The sequence below is a fragment of the Molothrus aeneus genome, chromosome 15 (genome assembly GCF_037042795.1).
Source record: "Molothrus aeneus isolate 106 chromosome 15, BPBGC_Maene_1.0, whole genome shotgun sequence".
Classification (NCBI taxonomy): Eukaryota; Metazoa; Chordata; class Aves; order Passeriformes; family Icteridae; genus Molothrus; species Molothrus aeneus.
In genome coordinates, this window is record NC_089660.1 from 15,751,557 (window position 1) to 15,772,880 (window position 21,324).

General features: G+C 56.2%; 1 protein-coding gene and 1 long non-coding RNA gene across 3 annotated transcripts in view; one reads left to right on the forward strand and one right to left on the reverse strand.

The window, feature by feature from the left end:
- Positions 1 to 17,474, reverse strand: part of NRG2 (neuregulin 2) — a 160,108-nt gene extending 142,634 nt beyond the window's left edge. For both annotated transcript variants that reach the window (XM_066559919.1, XM_066559918.1), the window contains exon 1: positions 17,051 to 17,474. In XM_066559919.1, coding sequence (XP_066416016.1) covers positions 17,051 to 17,474 — 424 coding nt within the window. The remainder of the gene's footprint in view (positions 1 to 17,050) is intronic.
- Positions 17,475 to 17,643: 169 nt separating this feature from the next.
- Positions 17,644 to 19,814, forward strand: LOC136562862 (uncharacterized). The gene is made up of 2 exons (XR_010784583.1): positions 17,644 to 17,795; positions 17,965 to 19,814. It is a non-coding gene; the product is annotated as an uncharacterized lncRNA (long non-coding RNA).
- Positions 19,815 to 21,324: the final 1,510 nt, after the last annotated feature.

Sequence of the window (21,324 nt, forward strand, 5' to 3'; positions counted from 1 at the left end):
GGATAACTTTCCTTTTCAGCTCTGGTAAGAATTTAAATCCATGAAAACACAATGAGGACCCTGTCAGGAGCTGGCAAGCCACCCCTTAGCCATGGGGTTTGTGTCCCAGTCACCTGGACACCTCTCCTTGAGAGTGGCATACACCCTGCACCCCAACTCTGAGGGAAGGGACAGGGCAGGGAAGGAGTGGGACAGGCTGGAGTGGGACAACCTGGCAGACCATCAGTGCAGCACCCCCTTGGAAAGGTTCCTGGCAAACTGCTTCTTCACAAGGGCATTTCTCAAAAAGCATGGAAAGTATTCTGGATTTCATCTGACAGCAATCAGATAAAAGTGGGGAGGAGCTCAGGAGGCAGCTGGAGATGGGAGTGAGCACCTCCCTCTTGGCCTGTCAGTCTGACACAGGCACAAAAGAGCTCCAGCATGGTCATGGGAAGGACATGAGAAGGGGTTTGTTCCCCTGCTGGGCTGCAGAGCCATCAGCAGCCCCCTGGGCAGGTCTGGTGGGCAGCACAAGGGTGAGCAAGGCACCAGGTACTGGTGCTGCTGAGCAGGGCCTGCTGGGGCAGGGACACAACTCAGCTCCAACCTTGACCCTCAAAGCCATCATGGGCATGGAGAATTCAGGCTTGGGACCCTCCATCCTGCCACATTTGCACAGCCCTGGGGAGCACAATGCCACAAAATCCTGGGGGAGCCTGCTGGCACCTCCAGACCCTCCTTCAGGGGACAGCACCAAGCCATGGAGCAGAGCCCAAGGTCAGAGCTCCCAGGTCCCACACTCTGCATGGCTTGGCCATGGTTTGTCCTGCCAGGTCCTCACAGGGATGTGTGACTCTGGAAGGACAAGGACACAGCCATTGGGATGCAGATGTGTGACTCTGGAAGGACACAGCCATTGGGATGCAGCCCTCAACACACCCAGATCTGGCCTGAAGGTCCCCTGGGATGCACCAGCATGTGGGGAAGCCTGGGAGGACTGACAGGGGTCAGCAAGAGTGGAGCAGAGCAGAGGAGCTCAGGCTAGGTCTGCCTGTCAGGAGACTGCAGAGATGAGGGTGTTCTGCAGTGCTCAGACCTGAACTGAAGCTTTGACTCCTTCCCTCCACATACCAGGTGGCACAGGGGAATCTCACTGGGGCATTTGCTATAATGAGTTCAGCTCCAGCAGTTAAAGCTAAGGTGAGCTTTTTTTTCACCTCAGGTGCCTGAGGTGAGCTAAAACCTCAGGCAGCTGCCTAACCCTTGTGTAATTGAGCCAGAGAACTGGTGGTAACTTTTCAGGCCCTCGTGCTGCTGCTCTGGATCTCGCAGGCACGGCCGCTCCACTGACAGCGTCCCAGGCTCCCCGGAGCGTCTGTCGTCTTATTAGCACAGCCTCCACTTGGGATTTATTCTCCATCCAGAATTTAAGCTGAATTTATGTATTAACTAAAGACTATTAATGCCAAAAATAAGTGGAATGCCACTTGCTCAGCAACACGGGCCTTACGAGGAGCCACGTGGCACAGCCAACCCACCCAATCGCAACGCCAGGGAGGCTTTTTATAGACACCCACGGCTGATGGAGTGCAAGCTCTGCTCTGCAAGCATCTGATTGCAGGGGGAGGGGAGGGAAAGATCCCCACATCCATGGGCAGGAGGCACGGTTCCCTTGCCTCTGGTGGCTGGGGAAGCAGCCAGGTGGAACTAGAAAAGGTTTGGGAACGGGTTGTGGCAAAGCTGCCTCATTTCCCTGCCATGAACACCCGCGCACGCTGCAGGCAGCTCCTGACACACAGAACACGCTGCTGGGTGCCTCAGCGCAGCATCTCAGCATCAAGGGGCCTCCACTTCCCCCCAGCAAGACTGCTCAGGGGAGAAAAAAGGTCACCCGACACTCTACAGCTCCAGCTGATGGTGGCTTCTGTTCCCCGGCTTGCCCCAGGGTATTTTTGCCTTTGAGCACGTCTCACCCTGAAGCACAGAGCTGTCTCAGCTCCCAGCAGAGTGACACTGATGAGACTCTGAAGGCTTCTCCAAGGACTCTGATCTCCACTGAGAGGGATGCAAAGCCAAAGCAGCAGCCAGAGTGCTACATCTGCCATCAGCCCCAGGGAGCTCACACTGCAGCGGCCGAGGCACAGCAGGGTCAGTGGCAGGGGAGGGCAGCCCTATGCACTGAGACACCACAGCCACCTGCCTGGCATGGCCTCTCCCCTGCCACTCCTCCCTCTCCAGCTCCTCTCTGAGCCATTCTGCACCTTTTGCCAAGCCAGACTCAGCTGTGAGTGTGGGATGGCCATGGCCAGTGTGGGTTTGCTGGTCTGGCAGCTCTGCAAAGCACATCCAGTGTGCTGGGCTGGGAAGGGCTGCTCTGGCAACAGCACAGCCCTGGGCACACACAGCCTGGGGCCCAGGGCTTGGGCCAAAGGAACACCTGGGGAAACAGTTCACAGGCCAGCAGCAGTGGTCAGCAGGGCACAGCCCTGTGCACAATCCTCCTTGGGCAGCAGCTGCTCACAGAGCTCTGAGCAGCAGCTTTAGGCTGGGCGAGGAGCCCCAGGCTGGGCTCTTGGCCTCCTCTGTCCTGCTTGTCCCAGGACATGGTGCATCGGCAGAAGCATCACTGTCCTTGCAGTCCCACCATGAGTGGAATCACAGGATTGCTACAATTGGAAAAGAGCTCCAAGATCAGAAAGTTCAACCCTTAACCCAGCACCACCGAGTTCACCACTAAACCACATCCCCAAGTGCCACACCTACACATTTTTTCAACATTTCCAAGGATGATGACTCCACCACTGTCCTGAGAAGCCTTTTTCATTGCCTGACCATCCTTTCAGTGAAAAAATTTCCCCAATATCCAATTTAAACCTCCTATGGCACACCTTAAACCGCTTGTTACCTGGGAGAAGGGACAACTCCCACCCCCCCAGCTCCACCCCTCCTTTCAGGGATTTGCAGAGAGCAAGAAGGTCCCCCCTGAGCCTCCTTTTCTCCTGGCTGAGCCCCCACAGCTCACCCAGCTGCCTTTGGAAAAGGAAAGAAGGAGCTTTCCAGGAACTTGGGGGAAATATCCTCAAAAAATAGGTCTAAATGGAAAAAAAGGTCATTGAAACACCTTCACATTCTCAAACAGGGTGCAGACTCAAGAGAACAGTGCAGAAAAAGGCACTGAAGCCATCCTTCAAAACACGTTAGGGTTTTCTTCACTCAGCTGCAATTATCATTCTGAAAGCTGAGGATGTACGATGGAAAAGAGTGTGTGTGGGCGGGAGAGAAGGGGGAAAAGAGAAAGACAACAGCAGCATGGAAGGAAATTCAACACTGCCAAATGAAAGCCACCGTGACAGGCAGAATTTACTTCCTTGCAGAAGGGTTCCCCGTGTCACCCATTACAGAGAGAAGGAAAAAAAAAACCCCATTATTTTGAAGAATATAATCCATGAAAATAAGAATTCAAGGAGGAGGGTTCCCCTCAGGTGCAGCAGCTAGAGGATGACCCCCCCCTTTCTGCTGTTCCCCCACTCTCCAGCAGAAGATGGGTTCAGCCCAGCATAAAACTGCTCCAGACAAAATCCTGTTCCCAGCCTCACTTGCTGCCAGGTGTGTGCCTGCTACAGCAAACACCTCCAAACCTCCAGGCCCCACTGCTGGGCAGGTTTCTGCCCCAGGGACACGGATGTGTGTCCCACAGGCTCCACACTGATCTGATAACTGTCCTGGGAACACCACACACCTGGTACAACTTCGTTTTTAGCAGGAGATGCCCAGTGCGTGGTCATCCCACACAGGCACTGCCCACTCCCCTGACCACCCATCCCTCCTCCAGCCTGGCTGCAGGTGTGCCATGCCTGGGCTGTGCCATGGCACCAGGTGTGCCATGCCTGGGCTGTGCCATGGCTGCAGGTGTGCCATGCCTGGAGCTGGGCCATGGCACCAGGTGTGCCATGCCTGGAGCTGGGCCATGGCACCAGGTGTGCCATGCCCGGGCTGTGCCATGCCTGGGCTGTGCCATGGCTGCAGGTGTGCCATGCCTGGAGCTGGGCCATGGCACCAGGTGTGCCATGCCCGGGCTGTGCCATGCCTGGGCTGTGCCATGCCTGGAGCTGTCCAAGGCACCAGGCTTTGACCCTGGTGACAGCAGAGCTGGCAGGGTGGGACATGGCTGGCCCTGCTCCTCACACCCCCAGCCCACAGGAGAGCTCCAGTTCCAGCTCTGCCCACGCTGCTGGGATCTCTGGAAAGGCCCTGGACTGACCCACTGCATCCTGGAATGAAGAATGAGACACCTTGGGCTCTGCAGCCTCCTTGGGCCGCAATCAGAGCCTGGGCAGGGCTCAGCTGTGCTGTGCTCCAGGTCAGGTTTAATTTCACCCCACAAGTGAAGCACCAGGGCCTGGATTGCCTGCCCAGGGGCTGGTCCTGCTCTCCTGGCTCTGGTACACAGCCTGAGGGATGGGAAATTCCCTGAAGGCCAAATGCTGGGAAAAGACACTGAGTTACAGAGGAGATGATGGGAGAAGGAACTCATCCATGCACCCCCTCCCAGCAGGTTCACACGAGGCTTTCAGTAAATCTTGTGCAACATAAGGAAACATCCCAGCTCTACCCACGAGGCCTCAGCATCCCTCTTGCCACAAGGAAGGCCCACAAGGCCTGCAGCCATCTGTGCAGGGGCAGGGACTGAGTGACCTCTCCCTAAGGTGCCACTGTCAGGACCCTGCACATCCCTCTGGCTGGCCAGGAGTGCCAGGACCCCTGCCAGGGGGCTCAGAAACCCTGGCACAGAGCCCAAAACACCTGTGGGTTTGATTATGACCTAGGGAGCAAATTACCAACCTTAGATGAAGATCAGCAAGCCACAGCAATTTAGGTAGAATAATAGTGAAGTTATCACGGGGTGGAAAAGTAGATTTTGGGGTTTTTGGAATGGGGGTTCAGGGGGCAAGATGGAGGAATCTGGGCATGTCCAGCCTTTCTCCTTCTTCTTCTTGGCCTCCATCTTCTGCTGTGATGTTGGCACTCTTAGATTGGTTTAGAGTAGAAGCTCACTGTCTAACACAGGTGATAGGTATTGGAAAGGAATTGTAAACATTGTACAGGTAGTTTTTAGTATAAAGACATAACCCTGCCCTGGGGGCAGGCAGAGTGCCTGGAACTGTCCTGCTGGACAAACCTCAGCAGGGCAGGAGAAATAATTTTATAGATAAGGAACAATAAACAACCTTGAGACCAAGAAATGAAGAGCTCTGACTCCTTCTTCAAGCACCAGGCTGGGAAAAGAGACTTTTAACAACCTCGGGATCACTCTGACAAGCAAGAGATCCCAACATGCCACCCTGCACAGAGCACACACAGCACCCAGAGCAGAGGAGAGCACCAGGCCCCTGTGCCCAGCTCGGAGCTGCCTGGCACCACGGCTTGAGGAGCCACCTCCAGCCCCAGGAGCTCCTGCTGGCAGCAGCCAACATTCAGCATGGACAACAGGCAGGTGTCAGCATCAGCCAGGGAGGGAAAACCACAGCCACCATCCCAGCAGGAAGGCTTCAAAAGGCCACAGCTTCCCAGTGCACCTTCCAGTGGGCCCATCTGCCCTTCTGAAGCCAGAACGTTCTTCATGTATTTATGGTTTGGGAGTTACCAGCTCCTCTCCCGGATACTTTAACACCTAAATATGATATTTGCTGGTCTCATTGCCTGTCACACTTCACCACAGGAAGGCATTTCCTCTCCTTGCTCAAAGAAACATCCAGAGCCTCCTTCCTGCAGTGATTTTATTCCCTGTTACCTGTCTGGCTGCAGTGACATCATGTGTGTTCTTGGCACACTCAGCTCTTTTCCCCACAGGTGTATCTCACTGCAGGCAGGATTCCCTCTGCTTCCTCACACCTGTGCTGCCCTGGTGTGACAGCTCAGGGCTCCCTGCCCCTGCTCTGACGCCACAGAGCAGGAGGGGATCCAGCCTGCAGTGCCTGGGAAGGAAGGGGAGGCCTGGAGCCGTCTGCAGCCCAGGCAGGAGGGATTTGCTGGCTCAGCACAGGCAGACAGTGCTCTTGTCTGTGCTCTCCCTGGGCAGAGCTTGCTGAAGAAAACCCTGCCTGGATGGCTTTGGATCACCTGTGTGAAAAATGCACGTATTTTATGATTGGCATTTCGCAAATATTCAAATGAATATTATATGTGTTGTGTTAGAAAGTAATGCTGTATTAATTCTCTTAAGTACTGTGTTAAATATAGTTTTAGGTTATAAAAACTGTTAAAATAGAAACGATGCTATGTAGGATACTTTTTTAAAGACAGGACTTGCAGTGAGATAGCAGCCACAGGACACCTGAATCTTTCAGAGAAAGAGAATTTATTGCCCTCTTATCAGGAGAAATGAACTTCTTCCCGCCTCCAAGGCACTGTCAGGATTCAGAGGAAGAAGCTGACACTGACCAGACAGAATCCTGTGTTTGAATGGAATTTATGCATCATGTATGAGGTGTATAAATATGCAACAGGCTATTGCTTTTAAGGGTTAATCCTTTGTTAACTGTGTCCTTTTTCGGGCCTGTGCTGCCCAGAAAAAGGTACCCGGACGTCCATAACTCTTTGTATTTGTTGTCTCATCTTGTCCTAATTCAAATTGTCCAAATTATTATTACTCTAATTGTATTACTATTTTTATAACCCTTTTATTACTATTAAACTTTTACAGTTTTAAAAACAAGTGATTGGCGTTTTTCACACCTGCCAAGTGACACTGACACGTGGCACCCCACAGGACTGGGGAATGAGTCCTGCTGGCACCTCTGAGGGTCCTTTCAAGCCACAAAACACACCCCTGATGTCTCAGCTCCGTGCAGCAGCTATGGAAGTTCTCAGGCATCAGCAGAGCAGCCTGCCTCACCACAGAGAGCACCACAGAGCTGCTCAGCCCTCCAGCAGCCTGGGAAATCCTCTCTACACACCATCACACAGCATCAAGTGCCCTCGGGGATCCCTGCTTGCCATGGGTACTCCCAGCTTGTGCTGAGCACCAGGAAAGCAGCCTGGCTGCCAGAAGCCTGCATGTCACCAGGAATGGACTGACAGAAATCGTCTCCTCACACGTCACAGCTTCCCCACACAGATGGAGAGTGCTGCTGCAGATCAGAGGCAGGGCTGGGCACCACCAGTTTCTGTCCTTGTGGATCTAACACCTCTGCTGGGAGCTGAGCTTGGCTGGGAAACGAGGTGCCCACCCAGGAGAGACAGCACTCTGCTGGTGATGCTTTGCAGGTCTCTTGCAGGCCCTTATCAGGAACAAGGGGAGCCCTCCAACCCCAAACACCAACTCAGATGCCCCCAAGAGCACAGAGAGCCCCTCCAGGTTCTGCTTCCTTCATAGCCAGGTCTGCCAGCCCCCAGGGCAGCAGCTGGCAGAGGGACAGCCCTGCACCCTGGGCGATGGATGGGGATGAGGTGCATCAGAGATCAGTGCTGGAGGGAGGGGAGGGGTTTGTTTCCATTTCTGGTAATTTCTGGTGCTGACACACTGTTGGGAACCCAGCACACCACCAGTTTCTGCCTGCTCCTAGAAGAGCATGCAAAGCAGCATCCCTCCTGCTTGTCAGGCAGGGAATCACAGTGTGGGGATCCTGAGAAGCTTTCCTGTGATCAGTGGCACAGGTGGGACCTGAACCGAGTCTCCAAGCACATTCTCCTTGCCTGCCTTGCTTCCCTCCAGAGCACAAAGCCACCCAAACAGCCCTGGCTGCAGTGAGTGTGGGCAGCCCCCTGCCCTGAGAGCAGCCCCCACCCAGAACATCCCCACGCTGGAATGGGCCACAAAGCTCCTTCTCATGGTCCGGGTGATGGAGATCAGAGGAGTTACTGGTCACAGCACACCTCTCCTGGGGCTAACACCCAGCCCTGCCTCAGCACGGGCTGTGCCTCAGCCAGTGCAGCCCATCCCTTCTGGCACCAAGGTGTTTGGGGAGCTGCAGAATCAGCAGCTGCAGCCCAGCCCTGTTGTACATGCAGGCATGGCCTCAGAGACCCCCCAGTCCTTCCCCTCAGTGCCCCACAGCACCCTGCAGTGAGGCTCTGGGTGCAAGAGGACCTTTGGGTGACCCCCTGCCTGCTGCCTCCCATCAGAACCCCAGTTCTTGTAAGTATAGAAAAAAATCCTAATTCCCATCCAAACCATCCTACATCTACTGCTATATCCTACCCCATGTTCAAAACCCTCAAGGCCCTCTCCAGAATCTCAGCTGCATCTGAGCCTCCCAAATCCACCAGAATACCTGATCCACACTAGGTTTTCCCATTCTTCCCTGTAATCCTACTTGGGCATCATCTGGCCGGTGGGCTCTGCAGCATTTGCCAGAACTTGCAGCTGCTGTTGTGCCTGAATGTCCAAGGAAGAATGACAGCCATCCCACAAACCACCAGCCATCCAGCCTCTTGTGTCCCCCACACCAGGAGAACCAGCTGAAATCACCAACCTGGGCAGAAAGTGCCAGAGAAGAGCAATCCTGGTGTACCCCAGACCTCCACCCCAACTGCAGCCCCATTGACTGACACCAAGGCATCTTCTGGGAGCTCTCAGGGTCAGGGCAGCATTGGGGTGTGGAACACTCATTTGATGCTTGCCCATCAGCAGGGCTGAGAGTGTTGCTGCTGGAATGGGTGATGCACACACTCTGCATGCACTCACAGAGTGCCAAGAGAAGCCAGGAGCTGCAGGAAGGACCTGGCAGGGAAACTCCTCCAGCTCCTTCTTGCTGCCTCAGCTCTGCATATTTGGGGATGTATCTGTGGGATTCAGGCTCTCCAGTGCTGTAAGAAAGGGTCTCCAGGTTTTCTCAAAGCTGTCCATGCCAGGTCCCCCAAGGACAGAAATTCCTGCTTCATTCCAGCCCAGGCAGTGAGTGTCCCATCACCCCATGAGAGGAGTCCCTGAGGTTCCCCAGATCCCCCCATGGAGTCCAGGGCTGGGGCAGAGCCAGCCTGGCAGCCAGGATGGGGAGGCAGATCCTTCTCCCAGCAGAGACCCAGGGAGAAGGTGGCTGAGACCCCACTGGCAGAGGATCTTCCCAGGGATGCTGGTGGCTTCAGCTGGACTCCCAGCACGGGCCAGCCTGGCTGCAGGCTGAGAGCAGCCATGGGGAGAGCCCAGCACGTCCACGCTCCTTTTCTCCTCTGCACCACAACACATGGAAGGGCAGCTGAGGAAGAGTGGAGAGGTGGGAGGGGAACACCTAAAGGCTGAGGAGCACTCCCTCCTCCCCTTGCTGTTACTACCATCCCATGGACCCCTGTGGAAGATCTGACCCCAAGCAAGGCATCCTGACCTGTGGCTCATGCTCCCTGTCACACTGCCAGGGCTAATGAGCGTTTTGCTAATCACACACCCACACAGCTCTGTGTGATGGCAAAGGCCACGTCCCAGTGCCTGGGGCTGGCAGTAGAGGCTGTGCCTGGTGCTGATGTCCCCTTGCTTTGTCCCAGGCTGCCCACCCCGAGCAGCAGGAGCAGGGTCCGGCGGGGACAGGCTCCGGCCAGGGCAGCAGCCAGGGCTCCTGCATCGCTGCCAACCTTGAGGCAGCCCAGAGAGCAGACCTAATTCCAGTCCCTACCCTCCTGCCAAGCCATCTGCCTGCCCTGAGACCACCGAGAGGCTCCTGAGCAGCGTTTGGTCATTACCGAGCCATTAGAGAGAGTGGAGGAGCAGTGATTGATGATAATGAATGCAAATACCTGCCTTCCGACCCCACACTGGCAGGACCTGGCTAGCTCTGCCACTAAGTAGTACAGTGTGTCCTTCCACAGGCTCTGCAAAGCATTCCCATCCTCCTCAGCCTTTCCACAAGCCATCAGGCACAGCACTGCCCATCTAGACCTGCCCTAGAAAACCATCACATCCAAGATCTGCTTTCCATCAGCCCCGAGGCTCTGCTCTCACCTGCAGATCCTACAGGCTCATTTCCAGCACCTGAGCCCACTGGGAAGGCTTTCCCAGAGCTCTCACCTTCATCAGGAGGGCGAAGGACAGTTCCCTCATGTCAGGACAGGGAGACAGAGGGGGGCAGCAGGGTGGGAGCTGAGTGCTCTGTCACAAGTGTGGCACATCCCTACTCATCAGGCATGTGTGTCCCATCTCAGAGAGGAGCTGTGCCCAGAGACAACAGCAGCCAGCTCTGCCCCAGGAGGTCACCAAAGATGAGGTGTTACTCCTGCAAAACCAGAACACATGCTACAGCCTGCAAGGATGAACTCAGTTGCCCTCCTGAGGCCAGCAAACAGTGACAGGAATCCAGGGAAGGAAGGCACTGTCCTGCTGCAGGCAATGGGTGTGGGGCACGTGGGGGGACCAGAGAGAGCCACTGTGGCCACCAGCTGCAACAAAGAGAATGCAAGGACTGTCCAGGCCAGGAAGAGTTGCTGTGGGCAGAGAAACCTTGTCCCTGAGCTACAACATTCAAAATGGAAATCATGTGCTCCCCTCTAGGACCAATCTTCTGGGGTACCTTATATTTTCCATCCTCCAGACTGGTCAGGGTCTTATCCAGGGCAGAGCTGGACCATGGGGATTCAACAAGAGCAGTTTTTACTGGCCCTTCAGCCCAGCCTTTGCAGCACACAGCCCAGCCCCAAGCTGCAGCAGCCAAGCTCTGGGAGCACGGTCATTCAGCAGAGAAAGAGCAGCACGGTGATTCATCTTCCTTTTGATCTCTAGCCTACCCTTGCAGGCTCAGTACTCTATCCCCAGAATTTTGGGCAGTTGGCAGACCTCTCCTGAGGTCTGAGTGCTGAGAGGTGCTGGGGTTCCACTGCTGCATACCCAATCCAGCAGGCAAGCAGGTGCCTGGCTGCCAAAGTTTCCAGGGAGATGAGCTTCCTCCAGAGCCTCCCCTCGCTGCACACATCCACTGAGCCCCTGCCGAGGACAGGACAGGCATCCTCTGCCATCTGTGACCGTGTTCACACGGGTCTGAGGATGAGGGAGGAGATGAGGATCTGACTCCATGGTTCAGAAGGCTTGATTTATTATTTCATGATATATATTACATTAAAACTATACTAAAAGAATAGGAGAAAGGATTTCATCAGAAGGCTGGCTAAGAATAGAATAAAAGGAATGATAACAAAGGCTTGTGTCTGGGACAGAGAGTCTGAGCCAGCTGACTGTGATTGGCCATTAATTAGAAACAACTGCATGAGACTAATTACAGATTTACCTGTTGCATTCCACAGCAGCAGATAACCATTGTTTGCATTTTGTTCCTGAGGCCTCTCAGCTTCTCAGGAGGAAAAATCCTAAGGAAAGGATTTTTCATAAAAGATGTCTGTGACAGCCATCTGCACCGGACAGAGCAGCTCAGAGCACAGAGAAACCTCACTGGGTTTGTGGGGCACCGCCTTCGCCTTCAAACGGCACTTTGGGCACCACGGGGCGCTCCAGCACTTGGGGAGGGGGGAACTCGCGTCCTGGCAGCCTCCTGTGAGCAGCAGAGAGGGGCAGGGTGTGCTGACAGCTCTGCTGCCCCCAGCCCAGCTCCCGGCAGTGCCGGCAGCGCTGGCCGGGCTCGCACCGGGCACGGAGCGGGCACGGGAGCACCAACAGGAGCTGCCAGACAGCCCCGGAGCTCCCGGCTCAGCGGAGGCTCTTCCTCACCTCCCAGCACTTTGTCACCAGGCTCCTCTGCAGTGACAATTCCTCAGACGACCAGAGTCGCCCACGGGCTCGCAGCCTCCCAAACCCGCTGCCCCCACGATCGGTCTCCCGGAGCCGCTCCTGGCCGAGCGCATCACTCAGCTCCGTGTTTCTCCCTGCATCTGCACCCTCACCTGCCCTGGGCCAGCACAGCTGACCTGCAGCAACCCAGGTGCCGTGCCAGGGCCTGCCCAGCTCTCATTTCCACTCAGCAGCGTCACACATTGACTCAGGAGGGGAATGGAGATGAGGCGGCTCCAGCAGCAGCATGCAGTGCCCCAAACCTGGCAAAGCAGCAGCTGCTCCGCATAGGAGCCGTGTCACATGCACCCCCTCCAGTCTGCTGGGAGAGGCACCCTCAGCCCAGCAGCACGGCACCAAAACCCATCCCTTGTGGCACTTTGCAGCAGATTTTGGGGTGTGCCAGTTTCTGGAAGGCTCCAGGCCCTGGTGCCCATGGTGCATCTCACACAGCCCAAAGGAAGCGGGGAGCTCAGCTGTGGCAGAGCATGGCTCCCTTTTTGCCTGGGGATGCAGTTTATTGCCTCTGTGCTCCCAAGCATGCACCAGTTTCTGATCCAGATCCAAACCCAAGTCAAGGTGTCACCTGTGATTTAGAAAGGGCGTTCTGCCTCAGGGCCCATCTCTAAGGGCTGTCAGCTGGTGGAGCACAAAGAGCCACCAAGCAGCAGCTGGAGCCTGGGCTGGGCACAGAGCAGCCCCAGATAGAGAAATCAGCACTGCTGGGATCACTCAGGAGCTGTTTTAGTCTCATCTTACTCATGGAGATCCTTGGGGAGATGCTTTATTTAGTCAAACATTTCTGAAAGGGGGACTGAGAAGCTAGCCAGGCTTTGCTCCACACATGGCACATGTCTGGGAGGGGAAAAATTCTCTTGTGTCAGGCACCACTGAAGTCACTTGGACCTGCAGCTTCGGCAGAGCAAAGTTCCAGTTGCCAGTTCCTGGATGGCTCATCTGGGAGACAAGGAGCTGACCTGGCCACGAGGACCCAGCCACCCCAGGTCCACTCCAGACCAAATCCTGTATGAGAGGATTTAAGAGAGCACCCAGAACTGTGCCACCCTTGCGAGAGGTCACACCTGTCTGCAGCACAGTGACCATTCCCCATCTGCAGAAACTCAAGGCAAGAAGGAAGCAAGTTTTTGCTCTTCTGCAAACCCAGAGAAGTGTGATTTTCTGAAGGTGGTGAGAAACAGCTTCAGACTGTTCTAATTAGCAAGGTGGTGTGTGAGATAATCCAGCTTTACTGCTCTGTGCTCCACAGCTGTCCTGGGATGAAGGCAGAGTACCATCACCAGCGGCTGGAGCCCACCCACACCCCTCCCCTGTGCCTGCCTGGCTTCCAATGATCTGCAGGATAGTGAAGAGGGATATTTTTGCATGAGCTGCTGGTCCAAAGTTGCCAGTGCTATTTCAGGCAGCAACACCTACACTGTAATCCAGAGGGCTGTATTTTCCAGCGGGCACTTCAAAATCCGGCCTCCCTCCTCCCCTCACAGGGCAGCTCTAACCAACCTGGCTCCAGGATAAACAGCTCCCAGCATTATGTGGCCACTGAGGCCAATGCCACAGCCCCAGCACGTTCCTGATTCCCACTGGGACAAAGACACTTTCAGACTGGTAATAAAATAAAATGAATACCTCATCCCACAAGAAGTACCAGCTACAACAACAGGTCCTCTGCCTGCAAATCCTCCCAGGGATCTGCCACCACCAGATTACCTGCCCAGGCTAAGCTAGCTAATCCTACAGGAGAGTGGCAGAGCTCATCCTGGAGCTCAGCAGCATTTTCGGTGAGGTGCTCCAGGAGACATACAAGCTGTAATTAAAGCTACTTTGCAACTCGCTGCATATGGAGGCAGGGAGACATTTGTTCCTTTGTGAAAGCAGAGAGCCTGGACAGGTTAAATCCCCGCTCTCCTGTGCGCAAAATATCTGCACATCAATGTTTCACAGAGGTAGAGGGGACTCATGCAGAGTGGGAAGCAGATGCTGACACAAGGTACCCCTAAAGGCCAGGAGGATGAGGGCCACAAGCCCCTTTCTGGATTCAGATCAGGAGTTGTTCCAGTGGGGATAATGCCACCAGCTCCTTCACCAGTGAGAGCCAGCACTGTGTCTTGCACCTATTTCCTCCTCCTTGTGTGTGTAGGCACAAAGGAGATATGAGACCATCCAAAATTAAGGAGCTAGAAGATACAAAGAAAAGAGACAGGAGGAGAAGCAATAACAGGAATCGTTATATAACAGCATGAAAAAAAAAACAATAATACTTCCAGTGCAAAAGAGGTTTCAAGATGGACAAGTGGGTGGTGAGACCTGCAGGATGCCAGGCCCCAGGACCAGCTGCTCCCTGTGTGCCAGAGGGATGAAAACCATGGCTGGGCAGAGCTGCAGAGCCTGCACCTCTCTGGGGTTTGCAGGTGGGGAAGTTCCAGCCTTCAGAACCTGCCCAGCAGTGAGATGGCCAAAGTGAGAATCCCCTCCCTGGATCCCTGCTCAGGGGGCACACAAGAAGCAGCTCAGCTCAGACCCCACACACACCAGGCACACAGACTGGCATTCCTGTTCTGTCCCCCACACCCCAGGCCGTCCTTCTCTCACCTCAGTCCTCCTGCCTCTGCTCAGAGAGGGTCTGGGTCCCGTGCAGAGTCTCAGCACCCACTTTCTCTCCTTTAAGTGAGATGTGCAAACAGCAGAGGCTGCTCCTTGGAGAGGGACATGGATGCTCCCATCACAGGTCTAGTCCTGCATCGCATCCCAGACCTCGGCATGCAGCAAGAGCAGGAGACACACAGCATCTTAGCCAGTGAGAAGGGGATGAATCACTGGAAAACAGACCCAGGCACAGAGCCAGAGCAGGGAGAAGATGGTCCTGTGAGGCCTCCATCTTTGGGAGTGGGGGGATTGGAGCGATCAGAGCCACGGGGTCCTCCCTTCCCACACCAAAGTGACCCCAGCATCTGTGCCCCAGCTCTGTAACATCCCTCACACAGCTGCAGCCCAGCTGTCCCTCAGAGTGCTCCTCGTGCCTGGACATTCACCCCCTGCCAGCTCTGGAGTTCTCACCACCCCCATGAGCAGCAAGAATGGGAAATATCCCTGCACCCTTTTGGATCTCCCCTCCCAGCACAAACCACAGAGCAGGAAGGCAAACCCTGGGTTCCCAGTTCCCACACCTTTCCAGCAGCTTGGGTGCTACAAATCAGACTTTCCTGCCAGGAGAGTCACCTTCAGAAGTAACCTCCCAGCTGGACCAAGAGCATGAAGTGCTCAGGGAACCACCAGTTCAGCAAGCTGAGGCTCCCATTTCATCTTCATCACCAAACCAAACCACAGCTATGACATTTCCCAACCACCAGATTTTATTTTTCCTTTGGAATCTGCCATCGAGCTCTGCTGAGATGAGGCTCCCACCAATCTGCAGTGTCCCTCAGCCAGGGAGCCGAATCAGCCCATCAGAGCCACACAGAAACAAAAGCATCAGCTCCAAGGAGGTGTCACGACAGAATGACAACCCCTAACTTGTTGTTACATCAGCCCACACGTTAACGCTTTGGGCCTGAGCCAGGATGCCACGGAGCAGCCTCCATTCCCCTTCAAGTCAAACCCTGCTGCTCAGAGATGCACAAGTTCGGAATCCTTTTTGATTAAAAAAAAAATTTAAAAACAATAAAAGCCACATACCTTTTGCTGTGTTTTCCCCTGACAGCGAGACCACAGTCCTGAGAAATTCCCCCATTTACTTTCCTCTCTTCTCTGCCACAGCTCTTTCACTAAATGCTCTCTGTCCACGATGGCCCATATACAGGTGCACATGAAATTAGTGTCTCCCAAATTAGTTTTCTTGCACACAGTCCTAGCCCATTTTCCTCAACAACATATTATGATATGCAAGGTTCCACCTTTCTCCCAGGAAACGCAAGCTTCTAAATTTATCTTTTGGATAACTAAAAAAAGAGACAGGTCTGGCTTTCACAATGCGGGGTCAGCAGTCCCAAATGGCAGAGTATTTGCCCCAGAAACACCCAGTTAATTCCACAACAGCAACCACCATGGAGCAGTACACATATGGTCATTACAGAGCTAAGTATAACTTGACAAAGTACCTTGCTTTTAATGAGGCAAAAGGCCAATTAACCTGATGAGGATGCAGTGTACTGACATTGAATGGAGAGCCTGGATTCCCTGGAGCTACACCCTGTGTATCCTCGTAACACAGCAAACACGAGGAATCCAAACCCCTGCTGAGGGTACGGCGCTCAGAGCTCTCCGGGTTAACACCATCCTTCTCCAGATTTTGTGACACAGTATCCAGCATTCAGGCTGGGTGAAGGGCCAGCCGTGCATTTTTGTCAGCTCCGATCCAAACCCTGGGAAAATGCAGGCATTGTCCTCGCCCGGTCCCCACTGCCCAGCCCTTCGCAGGTGTTCACCTGCCAGAGGACAGCAAGGAAAACCCAGGAACAAAAGCAGGGACGCTCCGGCGGGCACTTCCCGTTGAAGTCATTTCATAACCGCGTTTCCAGAGGTGCTGGAAGAACAGCACCAGTCACCGCACGACAGCCGTGATCGGAGACACCGAAATGCGCGGAACGAACAAAAGAAAAACCAACTTCCTCCCCGCGAGGCCGTTATTTTGGGAGACGCAAAACTTCCCGGCTCTTAGGGCACACCTGGAGCGCTGCCCCTGTCCCAGCCCCGCATCCCGGGCCCGGCCCCCTCCTCGGCAGCAGGGAACGCGCCCGGGGCGGGGGTCGCGGCCGGAGCCACGGGAGTCCCCGCAGGCCGGCGCCTCTCCCGGCAGGGCTAAAACAGCCGAGACCCCCGAGGGGAGAGGCACGGGGACCGCGCTCACACCGGGGGCTCCCGCGCGGCACCGCCGAGCGCCGGGCGGCCGCGGGCTGCGGGCACTCCCCGCACCGGGCCCGGGGCTGCGCTGCTGGCGCGGCGCCGGGCCGGGGCTGCGGGACCTTGAGCGGGGCGAGCGAGGACCCCCGGGCCCGGGGGATGGGGGCAGCGCGGCTGCGGCGGCCGGGCCGCGCGGAGCGCATCGCATCGCATCGCATCGCATCGCATCGCATCGCATCGCATCGCATCGCATCGCATCGCATCGCATCGCATCGCATCGCATCGCATCTCCCCCAGTGCAGGCGCGGCTCCCGGGGCCCACCGGGGCTGAAGTGGGGGGGCGATCGCCGGGCACCTGTACCCCGCAGGTCCGAGCGGTACGGACCTGTCGCCCCGCGGCTGCTCGGGACGCGGGCCAGCGCTCCCCGCCGCCGCTCCGCCATCGCCCCCCGCCGCCGCTCCGCCATCGCCCCCCGCCGCCCCCCGCCGCCGCGGCGCGGCCCGTACCGCAGTCGGTGCAGAGGATCCGCGCCACGTCCCGCTTGAGGTTCTTGGTGCTGGTGTCGAGCGGAGCGAAGGCGGTGCGGAAGACGAGCGGCTCCTCGGTGGGCTCCAGGAAGAAGATGTAGCGGTGGTTGCGCTTCACTTTGAAGCAGGGCGCCTTGGAGCCCACGCTGATGAGCTGCTCCCGCTGCAGCCCCCCGCTGTTGAGGGGCCACAGGTCGAGCACCTTGACCAGGACACCCCCGGCGGGCCCGGCGCCGCGGCTGTCATTGCCGCCGGCGGGGGGGCCCACGGACTGCACCTTGCCCTCCAGCACCACCGCCGCCGTGTACGCCTGGTCCTGCACCGACTTGAGGCTGGGCGAGTAGCAGGCGAGGGAGACGCCGAAGAGCAGCATGGAGAAGCCGGGCGCCGGGTCGCGCCTCATGCCGCCGGCTGCCGCTCGCTGCCCGCCGGCCCTGCGGCGGCGGCCGGGCTGCGGGGCCGGGCTGCGGGGCTGCGGCGCGGCGGGCGCGGCGGGGCGGAGCGGAGCGGCGCGACGCGGGGCGGCACGGCACGGCACGGCACGGCACGGAGCGGCACGGAGCGGCACGGCAGGGCACGGCACCGGCACGGCCTGGCGCGGCGCGGCCGCGGCACGGCACCGGCACAGGCACGGGCACGGGCACTGGCGCGGCGCGGGGAGGAGGCGGGATGCTCCAAAGCCGCCCCTGCCCCCGGGATGCTGAGCCCGCACCCCCCCGGAAAGGTGATTCCCTGCCCGGGGACTCCCCCCCGGGGATGACCGCTGCGGCGGGGATCCCCGCGTCCCTGGGGGTCCTCGGCGATGGAGGCAGCCCGCGTTCCCTCCCCCCGGCCATGGAGCCGGCCCCTCGGCAGGCCCCCAGGCGTTCGCAGAACCCCCCTTTTCCCCGCAGAGCAAACCAAAGATGCGCTCGTTTGGGGGCGGCTGCAGGTGACACGGGGGTTCCGCGATGCGCAGGGCCCGCGAGCCGGGGATTCCTCTTTGCCCGATGGTTTTATGGAGCTGGGAGATTTGTGCCCGAGATTCCCTGCACACCTGAAGGAAAGGCATTAACATAGAGACAAACGGAACGCGCAGTGGCCGGCGAGACAAAGCCGCCTTTCATGCATGCCCTGTTCCTGCTGCCTCTCGTTAATAAGCAAATGCTTTTCCCTGCAGTGGCTTCCAGGAGGAGTCGCTTTAAGCTCCAAAAGGTGCTTGTTTGGGTTTATTTTCGAGGCTGATCCTGAAGCATCTGCGCTCCCAAAGCCTCGCTTGCCCAGGCAGTGCGGGAGGGAGCTGAGATGCTCGGTTAGCAGCAGCAGGGGATTTTGTGGTGCTTGTTGTTGCACTGGATTCCGATTTGAAGGGGAGCGGCCATAGTCCCATCCCACGGAGGTGACCTGGAGGCGGGAGGGCGATGGCTCTGGGCACAGACTGCAATGGCCCCAGAGCCTTTAGAGCCCCAGGGAAACCCCCAGCGAACCTCAAGAAATGACAAGAGCTGGGTCTTTGAGCCCATCAATGAGAGCAAAGGAGCACAGATGGCAGGATCAGGATTTGCTTTCCATTTACCATAGCGCAGCCAGAACCAACAGGAAAAACGGGAAGGGAGCAGAGCCGCCGTGCCCAGCCCAGCCCAGGCATGGGGCGCAGCCTCTCCAGTGTTTGCCCGGCTCGGGGCGGCAGGCAGCGCTGTCCCACCGCTGGCACACGAGGGCACAGCCCCCGCACACGCACCCGGGGCTCTGCAGCTCCTGCTGCCAGCCCGGAGCGCGGCTCTTCCCTCTCTGGGAGCGCTCTCAGAGCAGCGCTACCATTGCGGGGCCGTGGTGCGCCGGGAGCCCCGCAGCGTGCACACAGCAGGGCTCAGGGACCGTTTACTCCTTGCACACATTTCCCCTCGCTAAGCGTGATTTTCTGTGGATTTTTGGTCTCAGATGTTTCTGAAGGCTTTCTCTTTTCCCCTGATTGGTGACCGTGCCTAACTGCAGAGAAATGCAGGGGGAGGTAGAAGGGACCAGAAGTGTTTCCCACGGCAGAGGGAAGAGCAGTATTTCAAATTCAGGAAGCTGCTCGGAGGAGCAGGGAAACCACCTGACTTCTCTCATCTTTTGACATAAATCTCTGTGGAATTTCCCCTTTCCCTATCATTTTGCTCAGACAGCAACTGAGGCTCTGCCTGAAAAGGAAGGAGATACCCGACAGCATAACTTGATCTGGAGCTCGCCTGCTCTACCCTGCCCCTCAGCAGAAAGGGCACTTTCATGCCCAGGCAGCTGAGTTGCTAATCCTTGTCTGTTTTTGCAGGCTGAAATCCCAGCAAGACCACAGCAGTTCTCCCACTGAGAAATTCAGTGCAAGATAACTGTGAGGCCTCTGGGGTAATTTTGAAAAATGAGGGGGTTTTTTGTCTCTGAGGCATTTTGAAGTCCAGAGCACTCAGCCTCAAAAAGGGGCACTGGTCACATCTTGTTTTAGCAGTATTTTTCCTGTTGTTCAGCCTAACTCTTGTGAAGTCAACTGGTTTTCATCACTTGAGACACTTGCTTTTCTCTTATCATTTCAGAAATGCTTTAGGACTAAATCCCTCTCCCCCCTTTATGCTGTTCTTCCCATATAAACGGAAAATCATTATTTTCTATAGGTCCTTGGGCATTTTGACATATGAAATAAATAAAGCAAGGTCCTTGGTGCAGTTACCAGAGCAACCTGAACACTGACTTTGAGAGAATGAAGCCTAAATAAACGATTTTAAAAATATTTTCCTTCAGTTGAGGGGAACTGTTGGCAGGGAACCCAGGAGATCTGTGGTCTGCTTTAAAGCCCATCTCTCCCCTCACTCCTTGCTGTGAAAACCCATCATATTTGCCATCCTGGCAGAGAGATGGAGAATCTGAGCTCAGCCTGGATCCCACCCTGTCTGGAGGACCCCAGAGCTCAGCAGCACCATCAGAGGTTTTCATTCCTCAGGCAAGTGCTGTGGGGGCTGGTTTTTCTTTTACCTCCTTTAATTTTGTTCCTGCAATTTCCCAGAGATGCCTGAATACAAAGCACCTCTCAGGTCTCTCTTGGCCTCTGCCAAGGGAGCTCCTGGCGCAGAGCCCTGCCTGGTGCACAGGGCAGTGTCCCAGTGTCCCTCCCTTCCTCAGGCAGCCCTGCAGCTCTTCTGCAAGGACTGCTGTTGACCTCCAGCAGCACAGGCAGGCAGGCTGTCCTTCAGCATCCTCCACAGGTTGCAGATGCTCAGCCTCCTCTGTGAGAGTTGAAGGTGTGCTCCTGCAAACCCCACGTGGGGCTTTTGGTGTAAGGAGGAACAGAGCACAGAGTCACAGAACGTGCTGAGCTGGAAGGGGAAGCATTGACTCCAACACCTGGCTCTGCACAGGACATCCCAACAATCCCACCCTGTGCCTGAGAGCATTTCCAAAGGCTCCTGGAGCTCTGGCAGCCCCGGGGCTGTGCCCATTCCCTGGGGAGCCTGGGCAGTGCCAGCACCCTCTGGGGGAGGAACCTTTCCCTGCTATCCAGCCTAGGACAGGTTCAGCCATTCCCTGGTGTTATCCAGCACGGGGCTGTGCTAAGCTCTGGCCCATTTCAGGCCAGCCTCAGAACCATGCATGCATTGCAAGGGTGGCCCCCACCTCCCCCAGCCCTTCCCAGCACCAGCTCTATCCTGGCTCCCTGCAGGGAGCCTCAAGCCCTGCAGGTGTGAAGATGGCAAGTACAGGAGACACCACCCATACCCCAGCCAAGGGAACGTTGCTTTTCCTCCCCATGGGACATTCCTTCCCTGCAACAATCAGGTGTTCCACAAAAGCCCCACAAATGCCAACAAAGCCATTGCAACCAGGTTATCCCATCCCCATGTATTCTCTGCCAGGATTTGGCTTGTTCAGTATGGGGATGCCCATGGAGAGCATCACGTGGGGCAGGAGCCAACCCTTCCCCAGGACACACCAGACTCCTGGCACCAGGGGGACACCACCACAGCCCCAGGTGAAATGAGAAAAGCAGGTGATAAATTATGAACACAGGAATTATGTGGAAAAAGCAAAGCCCAACACTCAGTCTGAGACTCCAACCTGGACATTGACCAACCACAGAATCAGAGAATGGCTCAGACTGGAAGAAACCTTAAAAATCATCTACATCTACATATCTCCTGCCTGTTAATGTCAACTTCCAGAGCAGGGTAAGGCAGAACTGAGGGTTGTAGCTGTAGGCACCAGTGCTGTCTCTCCCAGAAATGGACCATCCTGGCACAGAGGCC